This window comes from Triturus cristatus, chromosome 9 (assembly GCF_964204655.1).
Source record: "Triturus cristatus chromosome 9, aTriCri1.1, whole genome shotgun sequence".
Taxonomy (NCBI): Eukaryota; Metazoa; Chordata; class Amphibia; order Caudata; family Salamandridae; genus Triturus; species Triturus cristatus.
The window spans coordinates 1,212,645,834-1,212,664,580 of NC_140592.1; the positions used below are offsets into that span (position 1 = coordinate 1,212,645,834).

The 18,747-nt window shown below is 47.7% G+C and overlaps 1 protein-coding gene across 11 annotated transcripts in view; it reads left to right on the forward strand.

Annotated features, from left to right (window-relative positions):
* The window catches only part of NUMB (NUMB endocytic adaptor protein), a 421,644-nt gene that overhangs the window by 274,606 nt on the left and 128,291 nt on the right, over positions 1 to 18,747 (forward strand). For all 11 annotated transcript variants that reach the window (XM_085627239.1, XM_085627247.1, XM_085627246.1 and 8 more), the window contains one exon: positions 7,385 to 7,459. In XM_085627239.1, the coding sequence (XP_085483365.1) occupies positions 7,385 to 7,459 (75 nt within the window). The remainder of the gene's footprint in view (positions 1 to 7,384; positions 7,460 to 18,747) is intronic.

Consider the following 18,747-nt stretch of genomic DNA (forward strand, 5'->3'; position numbering starts at 1 on the left):
AAACCAGACAATGGGAGGACGTGCCTGCGCGCTTCTGGAGTGTCCGTATCGGTTCTAGGCCTGTCCCGGTGGTTCTCGCCCGTAAAAGGGCCGTCTGGGTGTAACTCCTGTCGATACGCGGGTGGCGACGAGATACGGCCACCGATGCTCTGGGGGCTTGGCGCCTGGATGAGGAAGAAACTTGTCCGCGCTTTCTCTTTTTGGGGGCCGATCACCGCCTGGAATGCCGGCTATATATAAAGTTTGGGCGGCTCACTTGCCCTCCGTGTCGCTGTAGCGCCCGTGCGTGGTGCAATTTAACCACCTCTTCCAGAGCCCCGGGCGCTTGTTCCGTCCTCCACCGGGGCCACGGCTTGCACAGAGTATGCCCCTGTGTCCTGTCTGGTCGTGCAGCCAGTTCCCGGGGGTGGTTCCGACCTCCACTTGCCCCCTACTCACTACGTCAGATATTCCCGTCGCAACCCCGCATCACGAGTCCGTCTCCTCGCCCACAGCCCAGCCAGCAAGTATGTTTGCCCCCGCCGCCAACCGATCATCAGGCAGGCAGCGCGTCTCTCTCAAGCTCTCTGTACTGCCGTTGGGCCGCGATATTCACTGCGCCTGTCCTTTCTCATTTGGGGGCCGACTGCCTATTGGAGGCCGGTTCTAGGACTTGCGCAGCCCAGCTGCGTTGTTGCTGTGTGCTTCCGTACGTGGTGTTATTAAACCACTTCCCTCGGAGTACCGGGCATTGGGTCCGTCTCTCACCGGGGCTGTTTCTGGCACCGAGTCCCCCCCTGTGTTTTTTCTGGCCTTCCAGCTTGGTCTCGGGGGGTGGAAGTGCTCCGTCCTCACTGCGTCCGGGATTCTTGAGTGGCACTGCAACTCCGTCACTCGGGTACACCTCGTCGTCCACAATCCAGTCCGCAGGTAGTTTTTCCCCCCGCCAGGGATCGAACCTCTGCAGCAGCGGCGGCGCGCCTGTCTCCCGCTTCCGGACTGCTCCGTTGGGCCGCTCTATTCACTTCGCGGGCACAACTCACTTCAGGCCCCGGTCTGGGCGCCGTCCATAGGCCGCAGTCGTTCGTCCCACGAGAGGTCGTCACTTCCGCACCTCTCGCGCCCCAGAGCAGCTTTCCACATTCCGTGGGCCTTGCGGATCGGTTTCCGATCAACGAGAACCGTGTCCGTGCACGAGAAGTGAACGGATTTATGGGGAGAAACTCCCAGGGTCCCGGAGCTCTCCCGGGCTGCGGCCATCACGAACTGCTGCTAGCCACGCCCCCAACTTTGCAACTATTGCCGCAATTCCATGAATAGTAAAATCACAATACGCTGGAGGATCTGTACAATGCACCCTGCCCTATGGTCTGCTTAGGGCCTACTCTAAGGGTGAAATATGTATTGACAAGCATTTGCAATGCAATAGGTCTCACATTTGTGAGTTTAAGGTGTTGGCATTGTAAATGGCAATGCATTTTATTTGTGTTTATTTTCAAAACAGATAAATATAAAGCATTCTCATTTACAATACCAATAGGTTAAACTCTTGCAAATGTGAGACCTATTGCATTGCTTCCTGTTACAGCGTAAGAGAGAGAGCGAATGCAGAGGAGGAGGAGGAGGAGTCGGCTGTACTGTGAAATTTTGAAAAAATAGACTTCAGTCAGCCACGCCTTCCTTAATTTCATCGCCGTAAGCCGGAGTCTATTTTTATATTATTGAAAGATTTTGGTAAGCAGTGCAGCACGCCGCCTGTGGTGCGATGCTTACTAAAATCTTGCAATATTGGAAAAAAAAGACTTGGGCAAGCCGCGACTTTCTTTTCTCCGTGGTGGTTCGCCAAAGTCTATTTTTTCAACACTGCAAAATTCTGGGAAGCAGTGCAGCACGCCGTCTGTGTTGTGCTGTTGTAGAAAATTATTAAAGAAAATAGTGCTGTACACTGTAAAGAAAACCTACCTGTAACTACAAAAGTGAAAGGGCCAGCCCTCATGGGAGGTTACAAATATAGACAAGGCGGTACTAAGGAGAGACTAGAAAAACTTTTAACGAACATTTACAAAAGACAATAACGCAAGCCAATGAAAAATATGGGCGGAGAGTGAGCGGAGCTTCGAGTCCATACCTGAATACAACATGCTTCACAGATCAGTGCATGCGCTGCCCAGGCTGACCTAAGAAGGGAGTTTTTTTGGTAAGTCGAACTGGTAGTTAAAAACTGCTCACAGGCTGCAATGGGAGGCCTGAGACATGTTTTAAGATGCTACTTAATTGGGTGGCACAATAAGTTTTCCAGGCCCACTAGTAGTATTTAATTTACTCGCCCTAGGTATATGGTATATCAGTTTACTAGGGATTTAGAAGGCAATTAGATATGCCAATCAGGTGTAAGCCAATTTCACCATGTATTAGAGAGTGAGCACAAGTATTTTAGCACTTGCTTACAGTGGTAAACTGCACCGAGATCAAAGGCCAACAAAAATAAATCCAGCAAACCGGAGGGGAGAATGCAAAAGTTTGGTGGTGACCCTGCATAGAAGGCCAAGTCCTACACAAGTAATTGCAAATTGCACTCAAGACAGATTTGATCCTCTCCCTAGCCGGAATCCAATTTTCTATACGGAGTAGTTTTTTTTTTCCTATAAATTCTGAGATTTAGCAAGTGCTTTTGGCTTTTCTCGCCATTAGTTTGCTAAAGAACAGTGCATTGCAGATTGGTCTGTAACCTGTGGTCTTGAGGTTCCAAGTTGTTCTTAAGTAATGGACTTATGCCTGTTTTAATATCTTTATAAAAGTCCGGTCATTAAAGAGTTATTGATAAAATATCTGACTGGGATAAGTGTCAATGTTGATTGAAGGATATTTTTAAAAATGTGTGGAGGAGCAGCTGGCTGGGCCGCTATTTTTTAGTAGCACTTCATATTCGGAGGTTCTAATTTCCTGGAACGCTGATATGATCGCTAACAATGTGTCATCAGTGATGAGCAATGAGATTTGATGTGTGCCCGAAGAGTGTTTGCTTGGTGTGTTCCTTACTTCTTAAGCACTGAAACCTGAATACAGATTTGCAGATCTGGAATTCCTGCTTACTAAGCCCTGTATTGCAATGGCCTGGAAGTCGTCGTTTGCCCATGCGAAAGCTGCGTGGCTGCGCAAAGTATCCTACTAGAGCTGACAGTCTACATGGACCATAGACTGCCGTAGTATGGGGAAAGATTGTAGCCACATGGGAGCTACTGCTATTTTTATGTCTCCTCGTGTAAATTTTTAGTTATGTTTACTTCTTTGTCCCACTTAGATTTTGGCAATGGTATATCGTTGGTTAATGCGACTAGAATGTACAAATCAGTCGTGCATTTGAGCACAGAGAGACATTAAGGGGAAGTTTTATATGTTTTTCAAATAGATGATGCAGGGCCTATGCTTTTGGTAGCCACTCCACAGTTGGATTTTCCGTGTTTTTTACTGTGAACATTCACTTAATTACCCTATTATCAAAATATTCTTGAGAACTATACTGTATGTCTCACACAGTTTCTTAATTTCTTATTTTCAGTAGTATCCCCAAAAAAGGGTAGTTAAAAAAAAAAAACCTTGAGTGATGAGTTAGAGCCCTGAGCTGGAAGAGATTTCATGTTCCTGGTGTGCAAGCGCCATGTTGAAAAATCTCCTGTATACGGTCTGGCACCTGGAAATAGTCTAAAAGTGAGGAATCTGTTGAGAGTAGAGTATCCACCTGAAAGAGCATTGCCGAAGGTTAGTAAATTGTTTGTTCTTTTGGCTGGAGTTTCCATCACCATAATTTTTGGGGCAGAGCTATGATGTCCTTCAGGAATGAAATTCCTTGCTCATCAGAACTAAATAACATGTTGTCAAATACAATTTTGAATCCTGATAGATAGATAGATATATATATATATATATATATATATATCCAAAAAACAGGTTGCCCGCCTATGAGAACGTCCACATGGAATTGGCGGACCCGTGGCAGATGAAAACTCATCAGCCGATGGTGGGATGGAATTGATTTGAAAGCGTGTGTGTTTTGATAATGACAGTCCCCTGCAGCCTCTACAACTGCCACCAACCCACGGAGGTTTTTATTTAATTTGGAACTTAACAAGCAACCTTTAAACCCACTGGGGTAATACCTAAGAGACTGCAAGTACCAGAATGCTGCTGGCGCAGCATACGCCGAGAGGCGGGAGAACGGGCCCATGTGGGCGGGACTCTTTTTCAATAAATGCAGACGTTCTTACCTGGTTGCGGTGTGTGTTCCATTAAGGCTCGTGAACAAGAAAGTGAGATTTCGAAACTCGTTGAGCCAGAATCATTTGTGCGACAGCCGAATGCTGAGGAGGCTGTTAACCTCGCTGGAAGAAGTTTCCAATTCCATGTGGACGTTCTCATAGGTGGGCAACCTGTTTTTTGGATATATATATATATATATATATATATATATATATATATATATATATATATATATATATATATATATATATATATATATATATATTCATATTCATTCTCCCCCCGAGCGTTCTCCTTTCTCAGGTGTTTTCCACGAAGCGCCAGATGATCGGAAACTGCACTACCCAATCCTGGCACTAATTTCACAGCATGTAAGCAGCACCAGGGTTGGATAGAGCAGGCTCTTAAGAGCACTGAAGGTCTGCACTTACTCTAAGCCAGCTGTCTGAGCCAGCTGGGTTAGAGAACTTTAAAATAGGCATGTCTGGCTGGCCGTTTCAAGACAGCCGGCTAAACAGACATGCGCATTTTAAAGTGCACAGCTCCTTGCTGGTACCACTCGGCAGCGCTGGCCCTGCCCCGTTCTGACACTTACTTCGAGACGGGGTGCTAAAAAATAAAATGGGAATAAATAAACTTTTACAGTTTTATTTTTCAGTTCTGAGGCTTGTGTGGCGACACTCCTGTGATCAAATGGAGTAGCCGCCCCTGATATGTATACTGTTACGTGCCTGAGTTAGGCCCATGTAGCACACTGCACATTTTCATACATTGCCCTCTTTCTGCACAATAAAATTGTATGATGATCTTTTGCACTTATTCGCGTGTGTGACAATGTTGGATTTGTTTCTATGAAACTGCTTTGCTTACACATTTCGCTTCGCGCATTATCATGATGCCTCGAACACAGAGTGCAAGGCCTTGCATGCTGTACAATGTCATTCAGTATTTATCCACGGGGCGACAGGGTTATCTGTAAACTCATAATAATGCTAATTTGTATATACATCGCAAGGCTTTTTCTTATAAATAAATGAGGTTTTACGGATGTTACACAGAGGAGACACTTTTGCTGACATCGAGAGACCCCTGCACGCGGAGGCTTTGCCAAGCAGCTGCCTAAACAGTAGCAGCAGCTTCATTGGAATGGAGGAGCGCTGCCCCCCCAGCAAAGAAAACGATAATAAAGCAGGTTTTAAACCCGTTTTATTGTTGTTTTATTTTAATCCCTTTGCCCCGCCCCCCCAGGACTCTGACTAGTCTTGGGGGCCTGTCTAGGGGATGACTGCTGGTGGGGGAGTGGGGCACTCCCATTCTCTGTGCATGAGGTGTTTGGCAGGCCGTCTCAGGCCAGACAAATACCTCATGCGGAGTAAAGTCCTCTCCAGTCCTGGCTGCGTCGCTTGGGCAGGAGAGAGCAAGCACATTCTTCCAGGCTGCCTGGAAGTGCACGTTGCAGGTGCTCAGGCCAATCCTGATGCTGCTTTCCTGCAGCGTCAGGATTGGCCCCTGTGCATTCTGGGAGCCTGTGCGCAGAACCAGGAAGGTTGCTATGCGGCAGGAGACAGCGGCGGCGTGACGGTTTTATTCTTTCTTTAAAAATATTTTTTTATCCACGGTCCCCACCTTCCTCTCCCCTCCTAGTGCCCGGCCCGCCACGCCTCATTGACAGGGCCACTACTGCCTAAGAATCGCCGTGAGGGGTGTTCAGTTTGTGACCAAGACTGGGAATGTACATAGATATAGCTAGATATATATATAGATATCCAGGGATATTAAAATGGTGCACTATCCCTATTCGTAGGTAGGGGGTATCCCATGTATACCGGGAAATTGCACTGTATTACATAAAAATGCCCTGTCCTCTGTGCAGGCATGAGCTTGTGTCTGCATTCAAGAGCGCACAGCATTGAAAGACTGACTCGCAGTTTGAAAGGACGTCTGTCTTTAAATGATGGGCGGCGTTGGGCAGAGATTCTTCTGCAGGCAGCTGCAGTGTTTGGCTAACAGCCTAGGTGGCATGCATGGGATTTCTGGTACCCCCCTTAACCTCCCTCCAAGGGATGCCCTCAGGGAGGGAGACGTTGACTTCACACTTCATGCGTGGTGCTCTGTCAGTGCGCGCCTTAATTTATGTATGTATGTATATGGTATTTCAATAGCACAAAACTAGCTAAAAGGCAGCAGAGCTCTGTAGATGGTCACAGGAAAGCTTAAAGGTGGCGGGTAATAGAGGAAGCTGAGTTATAAACAGTTAATGCATTGTGATGTAGTGTTCCCTAAAGAGGGGAGTCTTCAAATCTTTCTTAAATTGGAGCAGTGTTAAAGCTTTCTTGATAGATACTTGGATGTTGTTCCAGATCCTGGGTGCATCGATGGAGGGGGCCTATTGTCTTGTTCTTTCTTTCTTACACTTATGCGCAGTCAGATTTTGTCCTGGCTGTGGGTGTACCAAGAACTACCAGAGATGGTGAACTTGTCTGCAAGATAAGTGAGTCCTGGCTGTGGGTGTACCAAGAACTACCAGAGATGGTGAACTTGTCTGCAAGATAAGTGAGAGTCCTGGTTGTGATGGCTTTGTAAATGATGCAGCATGTTTTGAAGATGGTGCGGGTTGACGTGTTTGTTCTTGTGCCTCAACACCTGGGCAAAGGCATTTCCTCATGTGCATGGGTCCATGCTCTGATGCAAATATAGGAAACAAATGTCCCCCAATGCCTTATTTGCTTACCGCTAGGATCGCACAAGTTCAAGTGTACATCTGTGCTATACATATTACAAAATTGGACACACAAGCCTCTGTGGCTGCTTCTGTAATAACCGGGTGCCACTGGGGTGCACAAAATGGATGCAAACACCCATTGAATACATGGGGAGATTTCTGTCATATGGCCTTTGATATCTGTCCCTAATGGTGGACCTTATGTTGCACAAATATTAAATTGAGTATTTCTGTTGATTTTCTCAGCCTCTGTACTTATGACACCAGTTACAGAGGGACTGGATGGTGCTCTTCTTCACTAAATTACTTGTCCGGTGTTGATAAATTGGAAAGAAAGAAAATAATTCAATTGTGCATTTTTGGGTTGTTCCGGGACAGATGTTTAGAATGGTGCTTTTGTAAAAACGTGTTCCTTTCTCCTTACAGTACCTTGGACATGTGGAAGTCGATGAATCCAGAGGAATGCATATCTGTGAGGAGGCAGTTAAAAGACTTAAATCGGTACTGTATACCTTTCACAGTATTGAATAAAAATTGAAATGAGCAAGTGGTTGGGGTACAAGTGAATATAGCACACGTTATTGCATATGTAATTAACATACTGATTCGCTGAATAATCATTTTGTCTTGGTAATTTTAGTCAAGGGATTAATAGTTCTTTGGTGCTACTTAAAAAGTGATTACGTGGATGTGAAATGGAGGTGGCAGATGACAATCGAAGCACGGGAGCACAATTCCAAAATTGAGACCCAAATGTTATCCTTTTGACAAGACTTTAGGAACTGGATCAGTTTTCTGCTAATTAAATGTTCAAAAAGACCCTTGAGTTTTGTGATCATTAGAAATTTATCATTATTGAACCTGCACAGTCTGTTTTCAGCTTCCAGAAGCATCTTGCGCAAGTATTCCAGAAATGCAACTGACCTCGTCAAAAGAAGAGCAAACACTTTAAAGAAACTGAGACAAGTTAGTCGATCTAATTACAATGGGGCTCTTCAAAACTGTAGCATTGCCTGAGCTGCCAGAATCCTGTTTCCAACACTGCATACAATTTACGGTTGGCAATAGCACGCAGATAAATGGTGTCAGCGCCAAGTGCTGGTGGAGGGAGTGTTTGGAAGCTCTGTGAATCAGTCCATTAGCTGTGCTTGTCTGGTAAAAGCAGATAATCACTTATTGAGAAGATTGTTCTGAGTTCTCAGAGTTTTCTGTGGAGTCAATGTAGCACCCGCGCTTTACAAATCTTTAACTCGCTACAAAGGACTTAAAAAAGGAGTAACCCAAATTCTGAATGAAAGCTGAATATTGTAACGTCTTCTACGAAGGTCCACTAGACAGAGTGGTTATAAAGTTGCAAATGATGCATAGTGGCTAGCACGACTAGTGACTTTCGGTGCTGAACATCGATTACAAAAATACACTGTGGTTTGTTCCATCCACATGCTCTGAGTAGGGGGAGAAGCCCTGGTGACTACGTTTCACCTCAAGATAGTCACAGCTGTCCATCTGTAGTTCTTCAATGTTAATACAGGATAAGGAAATTGTGAATTTTAGTGTAATACTGCCCCTCCCGCCCCTTCATAGGATGTGGTTTCTACATAGGTTGTGCTGTTTTTCAAAGACTGGTTGCAGGATCGGTAGGTATGGACTCTTCAGAGCTCCTTCTCGGTGATGGCGGAGTTAAGCAGTTTGTTTTCTATGATCCTGTCACGTTTCACTTTTTAAAATTTCCTTATAGCTGTGCACTGATGGGGGTGATGGTGCGGAGATGTGGAGACTATATTCATTTTGGGGGTCTATGCTGCAGGGTTCATTGTTCCGAACACATTTTCTGTGGGGCGATATGCATTGAGTCTTGTTTTTGTATTTCGAATGCTCCGTGAAATTGAGGCAGTCTGTTATTTATTGCAACTTACACTTGTGGACAGAAGTAGCCATCCCCTGGATTTAGGAATGGTTTGTGGTCTTATCCAAGAGACAAGGTCTTCCTGATTTAGTGTGGAGAATTTGAGTTTCGCATGGTTCGTTAAACATATACATATACAGAATCCGAACCATGTGCCTCGGGCTCTCCCTCAAGTTGTACTAGTTATTCTTAACTAAGGTTGATGGTTGCTGGCAGAGTCTCGTTAAGTTCAGAACGCATAGGTTCGAGGCATGTGGGCTGCTGAATTCATATCTGTGCATAGATCGCCGCCTAGTGTTGGGTCCGGATGTTTGCACGTTGTTGTCCTGGAAGAGTCTTCGAGGTATCCTGGGATAGGTGACTCCTCCCCTGGACTACAGTGCGCATGGGCATCCTCTCCATCCTCAGATTGTTTTTTTCCGCCATTGGGTTCGGATGTGCTATCTTAACTCAAGTTAGGAAAAACTTTGTCGAGGCCAAAAGGCCTTTAGTTCGCGTCGGTACTGTTTTCTCGATCGGTTTCGATACTACGTTTGTTAGTTTACTAACTTTCAGAACCGACTTTTCGCATCTTACCTGCCCATCGACGACATCGACGATGGAATCGAGGACACCATTCAAGAGGTGTCCGGTATGCAATGCGAAATATCCCCACATCGACGTCCATCCGGTGTGCAACAAATGCCTTTCGCCGGATCACGACGAATCTACATGCATGGCCTGTGCCCGGTTCCGTTCCAAGAAGACTCTACGGAATCGACGAGCGGCGAGACTCGAAGCGCAGCACGCGGCACCGGCCCCGGCAGACATCTTCAACGCCGAGACCGAAGATGTCGAAGAATTGGAGATCCTACCCTCCAGTCCCGTTTCCGAACATGACTCCGGATCGGACGACGTCGACGAATCACTCTTTCGCAGAGATGAAGACGACACCAAGGTAGGAGACTACGATGAGGCCTTAGGGGCCGAAGAGAGTAGCTCCAATGACGAGCAAGGCCTACCCGTTCAGACTGAAGAGAGCCCAGTGCCACAGTCTATGGCTCCGGTCGAGGGATCGCCTTCGGGCCTTACCCGAGACCTATCCCGCAGTTCTTCGGCCCCGCCCTCGGGCCCGGCCTCGGACATTCAGCGGCAGCCATTATTACCTAAACCGGCTGGTTTCCCTTCTTCCAAACCGAAACCGAAAGCTGCACTGGTTCAATTGAAACCGAAACCGAAAGTGGCGCGGGTCGGATCGAGGCCTTCCACACCTTCGACGCCAGCGAAACGCGTCGGCACCAAGCGCACCAAGCGAGACTTCGGTGCCGAACTTGAAGCGGCCGACGTCGGAGTCGGCATACGGAAAAAGGCCGTCGGTTCCACCAAACCTGCTCGGCTCCCGGCGTCGACGCCATCGACTCCGACACCAAAGGTCACACTGCCTGCTGCGTCTCACATCGCTTCCACGGCAACACCAAAGCCTCATGCATCGAAGACGTCGACGGCCATTCCCGCCCCTCGACTCGATGACCCACCGGCGCCGAAAAAGACCACGGCCGCCTCTACAGACCTGGTCGGCGCTAAAGCCTCAAAGGCGCTCCAAGTGCGACCTGTTGCGGCACAAAGCAGCAAAACCAAAACGGTCCTCCAGGACACGTCGGGCTCCGGCCCAATAAAAGCTCCAGCAGCCTCTTCGGCGCCAGCCAACATTACTTTTGGCCTGCCTCCATCCACGGTCCCGAAAATGTTCCAACTCAGGACACGGGTCACCCACACCACGATTACACCTGCTGAGACGTCTCCGTCACATCTCATCGAGGCCAACACCGGCAGGATGGTTATCCACGAACGGAGGATAACTTCGGAGCCACCTTTGGACCCTTTCCGGATCCCACTAAAAAGAAAGCTGCCTGTGGACTCCGAACCTGTCCTTTGCGAATCTTTCCACTCGCCCTACCAAGATCCACAATCATTCTCTCCCACACACTCCGACACGGATGCGTTGGAGGCCTAGATGGGTGACCAAGTCCCCTACCACGGAGACATAGACCCTGATGACCAACAGGACCCTGATCAAACTTGGGGCGACCCTGTAGACCCAGGTGCACCTCTAGATGCACAGGACCCACAACTCTATGGGGCAAAAACATCTCCCACAGAGGACACTGCAGCGTTCAACGCTCTTATTGAACGTGCTGCGAATAATCATGGAGTGCAGCTTCACTCTGACACCGTCGAGGACGACTTTCTTATGGACACCTTCGCATCCTCAGAAAGGCATGTAAAAACTCTGCCCATGTTGAAAGGGGTCCTCAAACCAGCCAAGGACATCTTCAAAGAACCCACCAGGGCACGGGTGATAAACCCCAGGATCGATAAGAAATACAGATCGGCGCCTGGGGACCCTACTTACATCAGAGGCCAATTACCACTAGACTACATTGTCGTAGCGAATGCTTGCAAGAGGGCACACTCGCGAACGACAGGTGACGCTCCTCCCCCGGACAAAGAGTCCAAGGTGTTAGAGACCTCTGGCAAGCGAGTTGCCGCCCAGGCTGCCAACATATGGCGCATAGCCAACACTCAAGCGCTCCTCGCTCGCTACGATAGAGCGCACTATGACACATTGGAGCAACTACTCCAACATCTCCCTGACCAGTTCAAAGAAGGTGCAGAAATTCTTATCAGAGAGGGACAGCTACTCACAAATGCTTCCATCAAGTGTGCACTAGATGCCGCAGACACGGCTGCCAGGGCCATAAACACAAGCGTCATGCTGCGACGACATGCCTGGTTGCGAATCTCCGGATTCAAACCTGAGGTGCAAAATAATATACTCAACCAGCCTGTCAACCCCGACTATTTATTCGGACCGGAGGTTGACACCACCCTTGAGAAAATAAAAAAGGACACGGACACCACAAAGTCCATGGGGGCTCTCCAGACTCAGTCCTTTCGGAGCAGCTCCTTTCGTCGCCCCGGAAATAGAGGAGCAGATAGAGGACAGGGGTCACAGCAGACATACAACAAGGGCAATACACAAACCACCTACGATAAAAACACCCGGGGTGGATATCGTGGCTCCAGTACAAAGGGAAGAGGACGCGGCTACGGCAACACCAGGTCCTCCCCCAAGAACAAGCAGTGACGCCCTCTCCCTTCCTCCCGACCACATAACACCTGTCGGGGGAAGGCTACAAAGGTTCCTGTCCACGTGGAACTCCATCACCACGGACAGGTGGGTCAAAGATATTGTCAAATACGGTTACTGTCTAGAGCTAACCTCCACTCCGCCCACAATACCTCCAAGAAACCGTCCTATGTCCTCAGAGCACTTAACGCTCTTACAGCAGGAGGTGCAAAGTATGCTTCTAAAAGGCGCTATAGAGGTCGTACCCGTCCACGAGCAGGGTACAGGAGTGTACTCCCTCTACTTTTTAATACCAAAAAAGGACGGGTCACTCAGACCTATATTAGACCTAAGACCCCTGAACCGGTACATTCTTTCCGAGCACTTTCACATGCTCACTCTCCAGCAAGTCCTTCCGCTTCTCAAGCGGGGAGACTTCCTAGCCACGCTGGACCTCAAGGATGCGTATTTCCACATAACCATTCACCCCTCACACAAAAAATACCTCAGGTTCACTGTTCAGGGGCAGCACTACCAATTCAAAGTCCTTCCCTTCGGCGTGACAACAGCACCCAGGGTTTTCACGAAGTGCCTAGCTACTGTGGCGGCACATCTACGGAGGCAGCACGTACACGTCTACCCCTACCTGGACGACTGGCTCGTTCAAGCACAATCAGCCCAGCAATGTGCCAACCACATGTCCCGCACCATTCACCTCCTTCACAGTCTGGGATTCTCACTAAATTACCCGAAATCCCATCTCCAGCCCGCACACGTACAACAGTACCTAGGTGCGACTATAGACACTCTGGCGGCCACAGCTCAGCCAAATTTAGTGAGGATCAACAGCATGCAAATGCTGATCTCCAGGTTCAAACCCCAACACTCACTTCCAGCGCGAGTGTTCATGCAGTTGATAGGCATGATGGCCTCCTGCATTTTCATAGTCCCACACGCGCGATTACATATGCGCCCGCTTCAGGAGTGCTTAGCACGTCAGTGGAATCAGGCTCAAGGACAGTTGAAAGACCTAGTGTTGGTGAGCGGTCGGGCATACAACTCTCTGCATTGGTGGAATCCACAAAACCTTTGCAAGGGCCGACCGTTCCAAGAGCCTGTTCCACAAATAGTACTGACAGCGGACGCGTCTCTCCAGGGATGGGGAGCTCATGTACTCCACTACACAGTGCAGGGACTATGGACAACACAACAGAAGAAGATGCACATCAACCTTCTGGAACTGATGGCAATCTTCCTGGCCATGAAGGCATTCAAAGTACATCTGTGCAACAAAGTCGTGTTGATCCGGACGGACAACATGACTGCCATGTACTACATACAGAAGCAGGGAGGAACACACTCTCCACAGTTGTCTCATCTGGCTCAGAGCATGTGGAAGTGGGCCATTCAGAGGAACATGTTCCTCATGGCAGAGCACCTCCCGGGCAAGGACAACCAGATGGCGGATCTGCTCAGCAGACACAGCCACCAGATGCACGAGTGGGAGCTACACCCTTCAGTACTCCAACCGTACTTCCAGCAGTGGGGTCATCCACAGATAGACCTCTTCGCCACAAGCGAAAACGCAAAATGCCAAAGCTTTGCCGCCAGGTTCCCACATCCGCAGTCGCAGGGCAATGCGATATGGATGAACTGGTCCGGCAGATTTGCGTACGCTTTTCCCCCAGCGCCGTTGATACCGCTGGTGGCTCGCAAACTCAGACAACACTCCCTGACACTCGTCCTAGTTGCTCCTACGTGGGCACGCCAGCCATGGTACACCACCTTCCTCGAACTTTCCGTGGTGCCGCATCAAAGGCTGCGGATCAAACCCGCGCATTTGACGCAGAACCATGGAGAGATTCAGCACCCAGATCCGCAACAGCTGAACCTGGCAATCTGGCTCCTGAAGTCCTAGAGTTTGGCTACCTCAACCTGCCACCTGCCTGTATAGACATCATCAAGGAGGCCAGGAGACCCACTACAAGAGCTTGCTATGCAGCCAAATGGAAAAGGTTCGTCATTTATTGCAGTAATAATGACATTAACCCGCTGGACGCATCCATCCAAAACATCATTTGTTACCTGTTACACCTATACCGATGCAATCTAGCGTACACCTCTATACGTGTCCATTTGACCGCAATATCAGCCTATCTGCAAACCAGGCAGCACCTCTCACTATTCAGAGTGCCTGCCATCAAAGCATTCTTGGAAGGACTCAAACGAATCATTCCACCAAGCCACCCACCGGCTCCATTGTGGAACCTCAACCTGGTCCTCACACGCCTGATGGGTCCACCCTTTGAACCTCTCCACTCATGCGAGATTCAATTCCTCACCTGGAGAGTAGCTTTCCTAGTAGCAATCACTTCTTTAAGAAGAGTTAGTGAACTCCAGGCACTAACAGTTCAAGAGCCATTTATACAGGTTCACGCCAACAGGGTCGTACTACGTACCAACCCCAAATTCATGCCCAAGGTAATATCGCAGTTCCACATGAATCAAACTATTGAACTGCCCGTTTTCTTCCAAAACCCACAAACTGTCGCGGAAAGAGCACTCCATACACTAGACGTAAGGAGGGCCCTCATGTACTACATCGACAGGACTAAACCCCTTAGGAAGACAAAACAACTGTTCGTTGCCTTTGCCCCACACCACAAAGGTAACGCCATCTCCAAAGCAGGGATAGCCAGATGGATAGTTAAGTGTATTCAAATTTGTTATCAAAAGGCAAAACGCACATTAACTATTCCCCCACGAGCCCACTCAACACGTAAGTTAGGGGCCTCCATGGCTTTTCTAGGAAATATTCCCCTGCATGATATATGTAGAGCAGCCACCTGGTCCACCACACACACATTTACCAAACACTATTGTGTAGATGTGCAATCAAAACAGCAGGCAGCTGTAGGACAGGCTGTTCTCAAAACCCTTTTTCAGACCGCTGCAGCTGGCACTGGTAGCCGCCGCTAATAGAGGGCACTGCTATACATTCTATGCACAGATATGAATTCAGCAGCCCACATGCCTCGAACTGAATATGCTACTTACCAGTATGCATCTGTTCTTGGCATGTAGGGCTGCTGACATTCATATCGCCCTCCCTCCTCCCCGGCGCCTGTAGCAGCTGCAGCTCTCAGAATTACTGTAAGCATGGTCATCACTTTCTGTATCTACTCCATCACTGCCACAATGGCGAAAAACAATCTGAGGATGGAGAGGATGCCCATGCGCACTGTAGTCCAGGGGAGGAGTCACCTATCCCAGGATACCTCGAAGACTCTTCCAGGACAACAACGTGCAAACATCCGGACCCAACACTAGGCGGCGATCTATGCACAGATATGAATGTCAGCAGCCCTACATGCCAAGAACAGATGCATACTGGTAAGTAGCATATTCAATTCAGCTTGTACGAGACCACTTCCCATTGCATGGAAACCCTGCTCCATGCATGATAGCAGTGAAGTGATGGATACTGTGGGTAGAGGCATGTTAGCTGAACTTCAGGTGCCTCGAGAAGCACCCAAACGAGCAAAGTTGTGTGAGTAATAGTTTGGCCTTTTAATTTGTTCTAGGTGTGGAACTGGCATGATGGTGTATCAGTATGCTGAAGTGTGCTGCCATGATGTAGGTGTGCCAAGTTATAGAACTGAACTGCTCCGAGTCTCTCTCTCTCTCTCTCACTCTGTTTTATCAATATGGTGCATATACGAATGTCTCAAATTTAAACGTAATATATGTGCCATGCAACATGAATGACCAACCAATGCATGTTAAGAGCCTGGAGGTAAAGGTTGTAACTTCTTTCTTTGTATGCATGTGTGGTGTAAGCTGAGGACTTAACTGGCAAAATAAGCGCATTGATATATCCAGCAATTATCGACACAATGCTAGCAATCTGTATATGGGAACAGTGATTACTGCCACGGATGGGAGAGGTTTGGGTGCATGTGCAGAACACGCAGCCTGTACAGGTAGATGTCTCAGAAGTCCTTTTGGCCCTCCCAAAGTGTACCTCCACATTCATTTTGTATTGCTTCCTTCAAGGTAGCATTCGTGTTACAGATGGAATGTTGTGCTTCAAATTGGACACATAAACATGCAGCTTAAACTCAGTCTTTTACTAAAGATGCATGCTTGCAAAATCCAGCTAATTGGATTCTGTGGATACATCTTCTTTACGTTAGTCTCGGTTGACTTGACATTTTTACACCTATACTGAAGGCCTGTCTATAACCGAGGAGTCATGATTTTGCAGTTCATTTACGTTACAAAAGAGTGCTCATAGGGAACTGGATGAGTCAGCTGCAATAAGTCTGAAGACAAATTAGCAATGGCTTGTTGGAATCCTATAATGGTCCAAACTGTATCTCACCTTATGGTGCCCACATTGCCTCTGTGATGGGTACTCGTGAGACACCCATGCCTCTTAACGAGTTTGCCACTTCTTTGGAAAGGTGAGAAAGTATCACGTGTCTGCAGTTAGGTCTCATTAATCATTTGCAGGCCCACAGCTCCGCACTTTCTGCTGCTGGGAAACCGTTTAGTTTATTTTTAACTTGTCTTCTTTGTTTAGTACAGTAAGGTAGACCTGTGGTAATGTAAATTTCTGTCGGAGCAGAAGAGTGTTTCTTTATAGCATTCTGGCAGGGATGCTAGATCTTCTACATTCTTCTTCATTTGTATTTTTGTTTTGTGGTCATCCCTAATCTAGGAGCTGTGACAGATGTGGTGTAGCTTATTTCTGGATCAGAGTTCACCTTTCCGTCAAGTCTCCAAACACTATTAAGGTGTAACTTAACTTCTGTCGCTACCACAGTAACAGATGGACCACTGAATTACCATATGAGGCACGCTCCGTTATCTTTTCCCTCCCATTAATAGCTTATTGTTGCTTTGAAATTGCTATTTGGAATCGAAATAAGCAGAGGCGTAGCTAGAGCTTGTGGCGCCCGGGGCTGTCCCTCAGATTGCCGCCCCTGGAGAGGAGGGGGGGGGGGGGAGGGGGGGAGTGCTGGGGAAAAAGGATGGCGAGCACTTGAAAGAGGTCCGAGAGACACATAGTATTGCCGCTAATAGTTACCTCGATCATGCAAATTACATGCACATACATGACGCGGTCCAAGGCTACACAGTTGAATAGACCAGTGACTGGCAGTACAAAAGAGAATACACAGACTGCATGATCCATCTGGGGACTTGTGACATGGGACATGGATGACATGTGACTCCTACACTTTTAGTCCTTTGGCTTATGTAAACATTTTCTATACTCTGATTTAAAACACGTATGATTGATTGTCTCTGTGTAATGTGTGTGTGAGGCTTTTTAAGATTGCATGCAACTAAGGATGTAAAATCGTAAACCTAAAACAATACATATGTGAGATGGTGCTTATGTTAAGTATTTTGAAAAGCACTAGAATTAGGCAAACAGTCTATCTGCTGCTAGGAATGATTTCTGTTTGAACGGGAATGTCCCCTGCAGGGTATGTACCTTTGCCCTGAATGCCTACTTATCTGTTAGTCTGATTTTTATTTCGGCCCTTATGTCATGCTAACCTAGCATGTGCGGAGAGGCCTAGGCGTGCCTGTGACTTGGGGGCGCACCATGCATACTCAAGAGTGAACGAAGGGCAACTATCTCTATCGTGGGTTTAGAACATAAGACGATGATGGCAGCATATCATGCTTTAGAATCTCACATTTGACCAAACCTTTTTATCCTATTCAGTAAAAGTGTTGCCCACTGACTCCTATCAATGTAAAGTTCTGCTATTGTGGGAAAATGTAGAACTGCGCACTAGCACCCTGTGAGTTTGTAGAGTGCTTGTGCATGTGTGTACACATGCATATAAGCACATGCGCAGCAGTAGGACTCGGTGGGTGCATGAGCCTGATTACTGAAACCATTGGAATCCATATTGGATGCCCCCGGTTGACCTTAGCTTATAATGGTGGACGAGGACAGCTTCCCAGACAGTAGAAGTGTATTGCTTGCTTTCTGTGGCTGGAGGGTGGCGATCCAAACACTGAAGTGAGGACTGAGACAGGCCCACGTTCAGAAATTCCACTAAGACTTTGTTAGCATAGGACTTTTGATTAGTTCTTGTGCACTGCCATTTGGTAGATGGTAGGGGTGAAAGATGGGATTGCGCTTTTTGATGGGCAAGGTGAGGTAGTTTGTAGGTCAGGCCTGCGATTTGTAGGTCCTTGATAACTACCACAAAGTGGCGGATGATAGCCAGGTGCAGGAACTTAACTCTTGATTGTGTCCATGTTTTGGGCACTCCCGTTTGGAGACAATCCCAGTAGTACCTGCTGTGAGCAAAATAAGTTTATTCAAGGGCTGTCTGGATAGCAGCCGTCTGTAAATGACATTTGAAAGGGAACCACCTCAAATTACATGCATTTGAAACATTTTTGGGCAATACAGAAACCCAATTCTCTTACAAAGTAGTGAAAGCAACTGTAAATAGTACTGTATATCTGGTCCTGGATTGTGCATACACTCGCATTGTCTTTTTACTTTCTGGGCTGTGCATACACCTCACCCCAATACTGCTTCATGAGCTATACAGATGTTAGCACTTCCCCTGATCTCCCGGGCCAAACAAAATCGGCCATTATTCTGCCAGGCCTTTCCCATGCTTAAGGTCTGCCCAAGGCGCTATTGCCTGACGTGTTCCCCAGTCTGCTGATTATGTTCCAGCGTGGGTTAGTTTGTCGCAAAGAGGGGGCAATTTAGCATCAGTAGGTGGATTA